The 10,029-nt window shown below is 46.1% G+C and overlaps 1 protein-coding gene across 2 annotated transcripts in view; it reads right to left on the minus strand.

Moving 5' to 3' along the window:
• Positions 1–10,029, minus strand: part of plxnb1b (plexin b1b) — a 100,062-nt gene that overhangs the window by 19,428 nt on the left and 70,605 nt on the right. For both annotated transcript variants that reach the window (XM_089010329.1, XM_089010328.1), the window contains exons 24-29: positions 7,793–7,893; positions 7,147–7,364; positions 6,896–7,074; positions 6,742–6,808; positions 6,302–6,448; positions 274–433 (exon numbers count right to left, since the gene is read on the minus strand). In XM_089010329.1, coding sequence (XP_088866455.1) covers positions 274–433; positions 6,302–6,448; positions 6,742–6,808; positions 6,896–7,074; positions 7,147–7,364; positions 7,793–7,893 — 872 coding nt within the window. The remainder of the gene's footprint in view (positions 1–273; positions 434–6,301; positions 6,449–6,741; positions 6,809–6,895; positions 7,075–7,146; positions 7,365–7,792; positions 7,894–10,029) is intronic.

A 10,029-nucleotide genomic window follows, 5' to 3' on the forward strand; every position in this document is an offset into this window, starting at 1 on the left:
GTAGGGCCTGATCAGTGAGGTTCATGGGGAAGTTAAAAGATAGCTATCAAATAGCAAGCTAGCCAGCCAATAAGATAGCCAGCCAGCCAACAGCTAGCTAGCCAGCTAATAGCCACTTATCCAACCTAATAGCCAGTCAGCCAGCTATTAGCTAGTTAGCAAGCCAGCCAATAGCCAGTTAGCAAGCTAGCTCTTATTTATGTTACATCATAGGATCGTTACTGTCTGACATTCAGTCAGCAAAAACTGAAAAATAAAGCAGCGTGGTCTCACCCAGGTCCAATGAGTTTGGATGTGGTCGGTAAGAGAAAGAGGTGCCTTTGTAGACCTGTTCCAGAAGCTTCTCTTTCGCCTGTGTAATGGTGTCACAATCCAACACTTTGGACGCGATCGGCTCGTTCACGGGGCCACCCTGCACCAGCACATTCAGTGTCTGCAAAAACACAACCAAAAAAAACAAGACAAAAAGATGGAAATGGCTCACATTCGGTGGTGGGCCTTCTCTGCTGGCCTCAAAAGATCCGACCACACACTAATTGTCTATTCTTAGGAAAGAATTCCAAATTGTCTTTCGGCTTACTTTGATTGGTGACAAGGTTTCTTCAGCCGTCATCTGGACTTTTTTCAAGGTGTCGGACGTTTCGCTTCGTATCCAAGAGGCTTCGTCAGATAACAAAAACCCTTCACTAAATCGCCATGGTGGGGTGAGGTTTAATTTGGATCATTCTTTTAACAGACTTCTGAGATCGTTACCACATAAGCTTAGTTATGCTGATGAGGTTAGGGAATGGTCAGGGAATGGTCCTCTGAGAGCAGGGAGGGATATATATATATATATATATATATATATATATATATATATCCATATATATATATATATATATATATATATATATATATATATATATATTAATCAGCACAATATCCAGCCTATATATATATATATATATATATATATACACACACACATGTATAGCTCACAAACGGTGAGGTGTGAATGTAAATCTCCTGGACAGCTTCTCAGCTTTTTGGCCAAGAAGGATCTCATTGAAACTATTCCTGAAGCGACAAAGTTGCTCCAGCTCGTGCTCACCGTTCCAGCTACGACAGCATCAGTGGAGCGCTCATTCTCAGCACAAAAGACTGAAAACATACAGTCGGAACAGGACTGATCAAGGACGACTTTCTTCACTGGCAGTGATCTCTATTGAGACAGAGAGACTTGGACTTCATTTATAAGTAAAGGTAACACAATAATAACATTTTTTTAATTCTTCTTTTTTATGCTACAGTGTGTATACAGTATATAAAGAATGCTGACATTTTAAACAAAACACGTTAACTGTTGCCAATCAAATAATGAATAAGCTACTCTGTGGAGTTCATATGTTTGTAAATCTGACTGTGATGACGTCAGTGCCTCACCAGCCATGAACCTCACCGCCCTATATATATATATATATATATATATATATATAATATATATATATATATATATATATATATATATATATATAGGGCCGACTACCAGCAAATTTTAGTTCGCTGACGAAGCCTCTTGGATAAGTACAGATGACGGCTGAAGAAACCTTCTCATCGATGGACCACTCCTGTACCACTGAGAGCTTACACAGATGTATTCTTCCTTTCATTGCTTTTCCCCTGTTGTGTGTTTTGGTATTGAAGCATTGAAGCAATCCCATTTCAGCCATCATTTGCGACAGGGTTAGAAATCTCCCTGGACGCCTTCACAATCAGTTCTGCAGGGCCCGCAGCATAAAAATCCATGTCGATGAAACAGTTGCTTTAACCAATCAGATTTCGAGTTGGAAAACCAAGACATGCTTGCAGGCTCTGGAAACGTCAGCGTTTCCAGCGAACACTAGCCACAAGTGATAAGCGCATACTGGCCAGAGCTAGCACATGGTATCTGTAGCGAGCTGCATCAGCTAATGCATTTTTGTGTAGATTTGATAGCGATTTTGTCAAGCCACAATGGCTGCGGGAGAAGAAATGGATTTGCTTGCGGATATACCGTTCAAGACATTTTCTGCTAGCAAAAATAGCAAGTAGTTATTGCTTTTTTTTTAATGAGATGATCATAAATCCACACGTTCAGCGTCAAAATTAGACCAGTTTAATGACCGTCTTTCTTAAGTTTCTTCAAGTCATCATCAGTCAAGTTTCTTCAAGTCATCCATTTCCAACACCACTTCCGGGTCGAATGTACGCTGGCGCGCTTTTGGCTGCCGCTGTTCGCCCGCAAACATTTTGGCTTCTTTTTGTTTTTTTACGATTCCTGTACCACTGGAAATACTCGACAGTCACCAGAGGAACTTATGGTCGAACTCCAATCTGCTTTGGCTGTCGGATCGTCTCGTGATTCCGGTCGTTTATCCGGACCGCGAACGAGAACACGGACGATCTCCACCCACCTGTACCCGCTGTTGAGGGCTAACCTGGGCGCTGCCTGTCTCTGGACGTTGCTGGGTGCTATCATGTCGCTCCTCCAACGACCCGTTGGACGGCTGCAATATTCGGCGTCAGAGCTGCTTGAACTCCGCTCCGGTGGACGAGCGTGCCACAGGCGATTTTCCGATTCCCGGAAATCGCTCGCCGCCCTTCCGGAGGTATATCCACCGCGGATCACGTCGAGACTTTCACCTCGACGACTCCAAGGATATCACCTCCCTGTGGTCATCTTTCCGCCGGCCACGCAGAGGTTACAGCCGCTCCGTGCAACACCGTGTGTTGGCCGGCCTGGCTAGGTCGGCCAATACCCCTCAAAATGACACCACCAGCGTCACTTTCGGCCTCCTGAACATCCGCTCGCTTACGGGTAAGGGTTGTCTTATCCAAGACATCCTTAGTGACCGTAAGCTGGACTTCTTCTGTTTGAATGAGACCTGGCAAACAGCGGGGGACTTTTCCGAGTTGAACGACACGACGCCACCTGGGTTTGTTTACCTCTCAAAACCCCGCCTCTCGGGCCGCGGAGGCGGTCTCGCGATATTTTACCGCGAGATCTGGAAAGTCACTCAAGTTCCCGTCCCGGAAACTCTCTCATTTGAATGCCTTGCGTGTCAAATTTCTGGTCCATCTCCCACAGTTATAGCCACTGTATATCGTCCCCCTAAACCACATCGTGACTTTTTAAAAGACTTCTCAGCCGTCCTCACACACCTCTCCACTCTGTCACCAAATATTATTATCCTTGGGGACTTCAACATACACATTGACAATTCCACCCATCCCCTCACCAAAGACTTTATTTCCTCATTGGAGAGTTTTGGCTTACACCAATTCTCTGATTTCCCCACGCATATAAAAGGGCATATCCTGGACTTAATATGCTGCTGTGGTTTTACCCCCGCCAACTGCACAGCAAACGAACTTCCTGTAACGGACCATTTCCTCGTCTCATTTAACGTTCCCATCACACTCTCTCTCCCCAAGCCACCGCGCATCATCACTTATCGGAACATCCAACACATTGACACTGTCACCCTCACTGCAATGGCTGCCAACCTCAAACCGGACTACAACTCCCCCCCTGATGAACTTGTTTCCCAATACAACATGGACCTTGCACACATGCTCAACACCCTTGCTCCTGTTAAATCCCGGTCAGTCCAATTCACTCGATCCGCCCCTTGGTTCACCGCCCAACTCCGCTCCACCAAGGCGAAAACTCGGCAGCTGGAAAGACTTTACAGAAAGACCGGCCTCACCACCCACCAGGACATGTACACAGCTCACCTCACCCACTACAAGGACTCTATCACACGCGCAAAATCGGAATACTATTCTGGACTGATTGATGCTAACAGTGGGAATTCACGGACTCTGTTTTCCCTATACAACAAAATCATTCAACCCCCTATCTCTCTCCCCCCACACTTTCACTCCTCAGACACCTGCAACGCACTACTTCTGTTTTTCACTGAAAAGATCAACAAGATCCACCAGCACCTCGGCTCCTCTGTATCCCCCCCTCTCCCAACCTTCCTACTCCCTATCAACTGCTGTCGTCTTTTGAACTCCCTCATCCCTCCTTACTTTCTGACCTCATCACCAAGTCCAAGAATTCCACCTGTCAACTTGACCCCCTCCCTACTGTCCTCATCAAATCTTGTCTACCTGCTCTCCTCCCTTTTAATTCAGCGATTTTGTCAAGCCACAATGGCTGCGGGAATTGTTCCTGTCCCTCTTAAAACCGCAGCTGTAACACCAATCCTGAAAAAACTTGGTTCAGATCCCAATGATTTCAATAACCTACGTCCAATTTCGCATCTTCCATTTATCGCTAAAATTCTCGAAAAAACCGTCGCCTGTCAACTCCACTCTCACCTCACTCACAATAACCTCTACGAACAATTCCAGTCTGGTTTCCGTCCCCGCCACAGCACTGAATCAGCCCTCATAAAAATCACGAACGACCTTCTCATAGCAGCAGATACCGGCTCCCCTCTATTCTCATCCTTCTTGATCTATCTGCGGCCTTTGACACAATTTCTCACCCCATCCTGCTCAACCGACTCTCCACTCTAGGCGTGACACACACCCCACTCAGTTGGTTTCACTCCTACCTCACTGGCCGCTCACAGTTTATCCAAATTACCTCATTCACTTCACGGTCCTCCCCTGTGTCTTCTGGTGTGCCCCAAGGTTCTGTCCTGGGGCCCCTTCTCTTTATTATATACCTTCTTCCCCTTGGTGATATCTTCCGCAAATTTGGAATTCATTTTCACTGCTTCGCGGATGACACCCAGCTCTACCTCTCCAGTAAACCCGACGCCTCTCTTCCACCTGCATCCCTTACACTTTGCCTCTCAGAAATCAAATCCTGGTTTTCTCATAACTTTCTCAAACTAAACAGAGAAGAAACTGGACTTCTGCTTGTCAGTATAAAATCCACCGTTCACAAAGCAAACATTTTCTGCTAGCAAAATTGACAATTCTACCGTGTCCCCGCCCTTCAGGTTAAGAGCCTGGGTGTCATCCTTGATAGCACACTATCTTTTCACTCCCACATAAATAACATGACCGATCTGCATATTTTCACCTCCGCAATATCAATCGTCTCCGTCCCTCTCTCACCCCTCACACCACTGCTATCCTCGTCCACAGTCTCGTCACCTCCCCTATCGATTATTGTAATTCACTTCTTTTCGGGGTCAATCAAAAATGTCTCCATAAATTCCAACTAGTCCAAAATTCCTCAGCCCGGATCATCACAAAAACCCCCTCATTTCACCACATCACTCCTGTCCTCCAACAGCTCCACTGGCTCCCTGTTAAACTCCGTATTGAATTCAAGATACTTCTGTTTACATTTAAAGCCATCCATAACCTTGCCCCTCCCTATCTGTCTGACCTAATTCAAATCTCCGTTCCTACTCGGACCCTCAGATCCTCTTCCTCCCTCCACCTCTACACGCCCTCTGCCCGTCTCACAACGATGGGGTGCAGAGCTTTCAGCCGCTCCGCTCCTAAACTCTGGAACTCACTTCCACCCAACATCCGCAACATTGACTCCCTTCCTACTTTCAAATCTCACCTGAAAACCCACCTCTTTAAACTTGCTTACATGGTCTAATTTATTATGCTGTTTTATTATTTATTGCTTTATGCATGATTTTACTGTTTTGTGTGTTGTCTTTGTTGTAAAGTGTCCTTGAGTGTTCAGAAAGGCGCTTGTAAATTAAATGTATTATTATTATTATTATAAGTTATTAGCTGGCCGAGGACGCCCTCTAGTGGATGTGTTGCAATATTACATCACACTCGTCGGTGTGGAGAGATAATAATAATAATAATAATAATAATACATTTGATTAATAAACACCTTTCAAAACTGTAGGTCACTTTACAGTCACAGGATAAGCTTTTCTGTGGATGAGTAGCGGCAGCCACACACGCCAGCGTACACTCAACCCGGAAGTAACTCGAATAGATAGAAAGCTCGCTCGCTAACAGATACAGTAATAATAATCATACATTTCATTTATAAGCACCTTTCCAAACTCTCAATGTCACTTTACAGTCACAGGATAGAGTCGCTAATAGATAGCTACCTAGCCAGCTAGATAGCTAAACGATAGCCAGAGAGCCAGCTCGACAGCTAATAGATAGCAAATTGATCGTTAGGTAGCTAGCTTGCTCGCTAGCTAGACTGTCATAAGTCTTCTTCTGGTGATTGAGACGTAGCACTACTAGTGGCCGAGGAGTGACATGCAGGGCCCGCCACAAGTCACATGACTCCAGGTGCGAAAGATGAAGTTGTCCAGTTCCTGCTTACCAAGGTCTTGTACTCCACATCTTCTCGGAGCAGGCGGTTGTCATTCAGCGTGTACTTGGCTTTGCCTGTGACGGCATCGACCGGTCCTTTGTCCACCTGGTGCTTGATGGCCCGGAAAAGCATGTAGAGACACTCCCCCGCAGAGTCCTGAGAGACAAATCATTGGAATCCTCAAAGCTGATTAATCACATCAATTGATGAAAACAATGCAGCACTTTCTTGTACACGAGTTTGTTTCGGAAGCGCCAGCTGTGTTTTTTTCCTTTTGTTTTATAGATTGTTGACTTTTTGTTCACTCAAGCTTGCGGCAATGCGTGTGTGCAGTCATGATGGTTTGATCAGCGAAGATTTTTGACCAGGTCTCAATTGCTGCTGTTCATCTCTAGGTTTCGGCGCGACAACTTTGCGTCCCGACTTGAAATATCAAGACTTTGACTAACTCTGAGGAAAGTATAGAGACAGATGGACATCCAATTGGTCAGCAGCTTCTCCACCACCGTCTCAGTTCTGTAGAAGATCAAATCAAGTTTGAAATGCAAAGGCAAAGGCCAACGCGAATGGACAACGTCCTTCTCTCCGACTCCCCTGACGTACCTCCTCAGCATCAGTTTGGGGTTCTTGGCCACGTACTGCTCCACAAGGTCGTTCAAGAGGGTTTTCAGGATATCCGTGAAGTACTCCAGTTTGCCGTGGAGCGCCACCGTCAGTAAAGAGGCCACATAGGCGCGGTCTCGGGGAGAGAAAGTCCGCTGCCTTTCCAGGGTATGAATGAACTGTGGGGAGAAAGGTCACTTCAGCAGTTGACAAAACCAAGTTTGCTGAAAGGAGAAGAAGACTACCGCTACCTTGGTCAGGAAGAGTTTACTGTTGAGGAGGTTGGAGAGTTGCACCAGACCCTGTTCCACCGTCTGTCGGCGACACTCCTGAACGTCCAGATCTCGCCTCAGCGGCGAGTCGCGGTGGCCAGGGAAGAAAATGCGTTCGGCGTACATGCGGTAATCCAGGAAGGGGATGCCAGAGCCGACCAGGTCACTTGACATGTCCATCATCTCCGTCATCAAGTCTAGATCAGAAGAAGCGGGCAGGCGTGAAAGCTCACACCAGATTTCATTGACGCAAAGCCTTTTTGACTAACAGCGCTTTCAAGGACAAATATTTGGACTTCATTGATTGGATTTCATTGAGAGCGATCTATCTACCTACTGGTACCGACCTATCTACCAGTACTTACCTACCGGTAACTACCTACCTACCTACCTCTACTAATAATACATTTACTTTCTAAGCGCATTTCAAAGCTCTCAAGGACACTTTACAGGAATGGGATTACTTTTTTGCGTGCGGGTGAGCAGCGGCAGCCATTCGCGCTAGCGTTCACTCTACCCACCTACCTACCTGTACCTGCCTAGCTACCTGTACCGACCTACCTACTGGTACCTACCTACCTACCGACCCAACCCAGTGCCAAAGACAAAAGATTCTGTTCCTTACCTGTGAACTCCTTCTTGCAACGGTCCCTCACACTGGTTTCAAGGTTTTCAAGTTGAATCTGAACCTTTTTGTAGTCTCTTAAAGCCTGCTTGCTCTTTCTCCTGACGAGCAGACAAGTGGACAGAGACAAGTGGACAATGCAGCTTTCCATCCAATCAGAGAAATTGATGTCAGAAAGGTTGATGTCATGGTTAACTTGAGCGTATGGGGGAGCAAGTTGGGGTCAAGGTTGACGCTCAAACAAAACAAGGCCAGAGATTTGCCAGGCCTGCTATCAAGGATTTCAGGATTCGGTGGCATTCGGTTAGACCTATGGTATCAAGTGTCAAGCAGCAAGTCCTGGAAGACTTGAGACTGAGCAAGACTGGTCACAGGTTGTGGCGCAACTCTTCATGAACTCATTCGCTGCCATCCCCCAATTGATTATTCGGGAATTGAAAAGATGAGGTGGAGCCCCATTCCCCAATTTGTTCAGGTTTTGGTTTTTCATGCTCAGGGTGCCGCTAAAGTGCAGGCCTTTTTTCCCTTCCACAAGGGCTTTTTTGATGAGAAGGTTTCGTCAGCCGTCATCTGTACTTCTTTCAAGGTGTCGGACGTTTCGCTACTTATCCAAAAAGCTTTGTCAGCAAACTAAAATTTGCTGGTAGTTTTGACCATATATATATATATATATATATATATATATATATATATATATATATATATATATATATATATATACAGTAAAGTCTCGTTATATCGATATTCAAGGGAGTCCGAAAAAATATCGATATAACCGGGACTATCGATATATCCGACCCTGTTTGCATGTAATTTTCTCCGTGCGTGCATAGAAATAGCATCGATATAACCGGGACTATCGATATATCCGATATCGATATAACGAGACTTTACTGTATATATATATATATATAGCGGCTGGATAGCTCAGTTGATAAGGCATCGGTTTGGCATATGGTATGACATGCCGGCTCAGACGTCGCCCGGCCAAACAAGGTCTGCGTCAGGTGCTGGGGAACCAGAGCACCCTGATGAAAAATGGGCTACTGGAACAAAGCGGAGATGGACGAGATGCGATAACATGGCTCTGTTGGAATGCTACTACTCAAGCAACCCTAGTCAGAGGGGTTACATGCGGAGAATGGGGGCTGAATGGTTACTTCGAAACCCACAGTCACGGTTGACCACGAAACAACTAGTAGCTCAGTGTTCCAATATCCACAAACGGCAATTGCTATCACAACTTGAGATTGATGAGGTACAACACAAATTCCGAGGTGAAGGGCCCCAGGCTGCCACATCAGAGGAAGAGGTTCAACCAGAGATTGGGAGGCAAGCCCCAATGAATGATGAGATTGGGAAGCCAGTAAATGAAATGCTAAGCGAGGCAGCAACTGACCTGAGAGATAAGATCATGGCAAGAATGAAAACTGGGCAACGAAGACACCGATTACAACGGCTATGTGAAGTACCACCTGAAAGTCTCATGGAAACTGTGAATGCAGCACTGAGAACGATCCCGACCGGAACGATCACGGAAACCAATGAGCTGATATACACCTCAGCATCAGTGATCCTAGAGATGCTTGGCTACAAGAGCAACCATGAGAGCCACGAGATTCATTACCCACCATGGAAAAGACGGTTGGAGGCCAAGATCAAGGCGGCTCGGAAAGATGTGAGTCAATTGACGGAGACCCAGAGAGGTGTGAATAAAAGGCCAATACCCAAGAGGTACATGCAGATAACCATACCTGAAGCACTCGAAACTGCCAAACAAAGGCTCCAGGCCTTGTCCAGTCGCCTAAAGAGGTACACGAAAGGGAATGAGGCCAGAAGAATAAACAGGCTGTTCGCAACACAACCTGCGAAAGTGTACGCACAGTGGCAGGGTTCTAACAGCAGAGCAGACCCTCCAAGGCTGGAAACTGAAAGATACTGGAAAGGCATATGGGAGAAGGAGGTCGCACATAACAGCAGTGCACAATGGCTGGTGACTCTGAAAGAGGAGCACAGCAACCTCCCTGAACAGAACCCAGTTACTATCACAGCGGCAGATATACAAGGAAGAGTCTCAGGTATGAAAAACTGGACGGCACCAGGCCCGGATATGGTCCACACCTACTGGCTAAAGAAACTCACAGCTCTCCACGAGCGCCTAGCAGCACAAATGAACCAGTTGCTGATGGATGGGACTCACCAAGGATGGCTAACCGAAGGGCGAACAATCCTGATCA

Source organism: Hippocampus bargibanti, linkage group LG12 (assembly GCF_051943395.1).
Source record: "Hippocampus bargibanti isolate YZ-2025 linkage group LG12, ASM5194339v1, whole genome shotgun sequence".
Lineage (NCBI taxonomy): Eukaryota > Metazoa > Chordata > Actinopteri > Syngnathiformes > Syngnathidae > Hippocampus > Hippocampus bargibanti.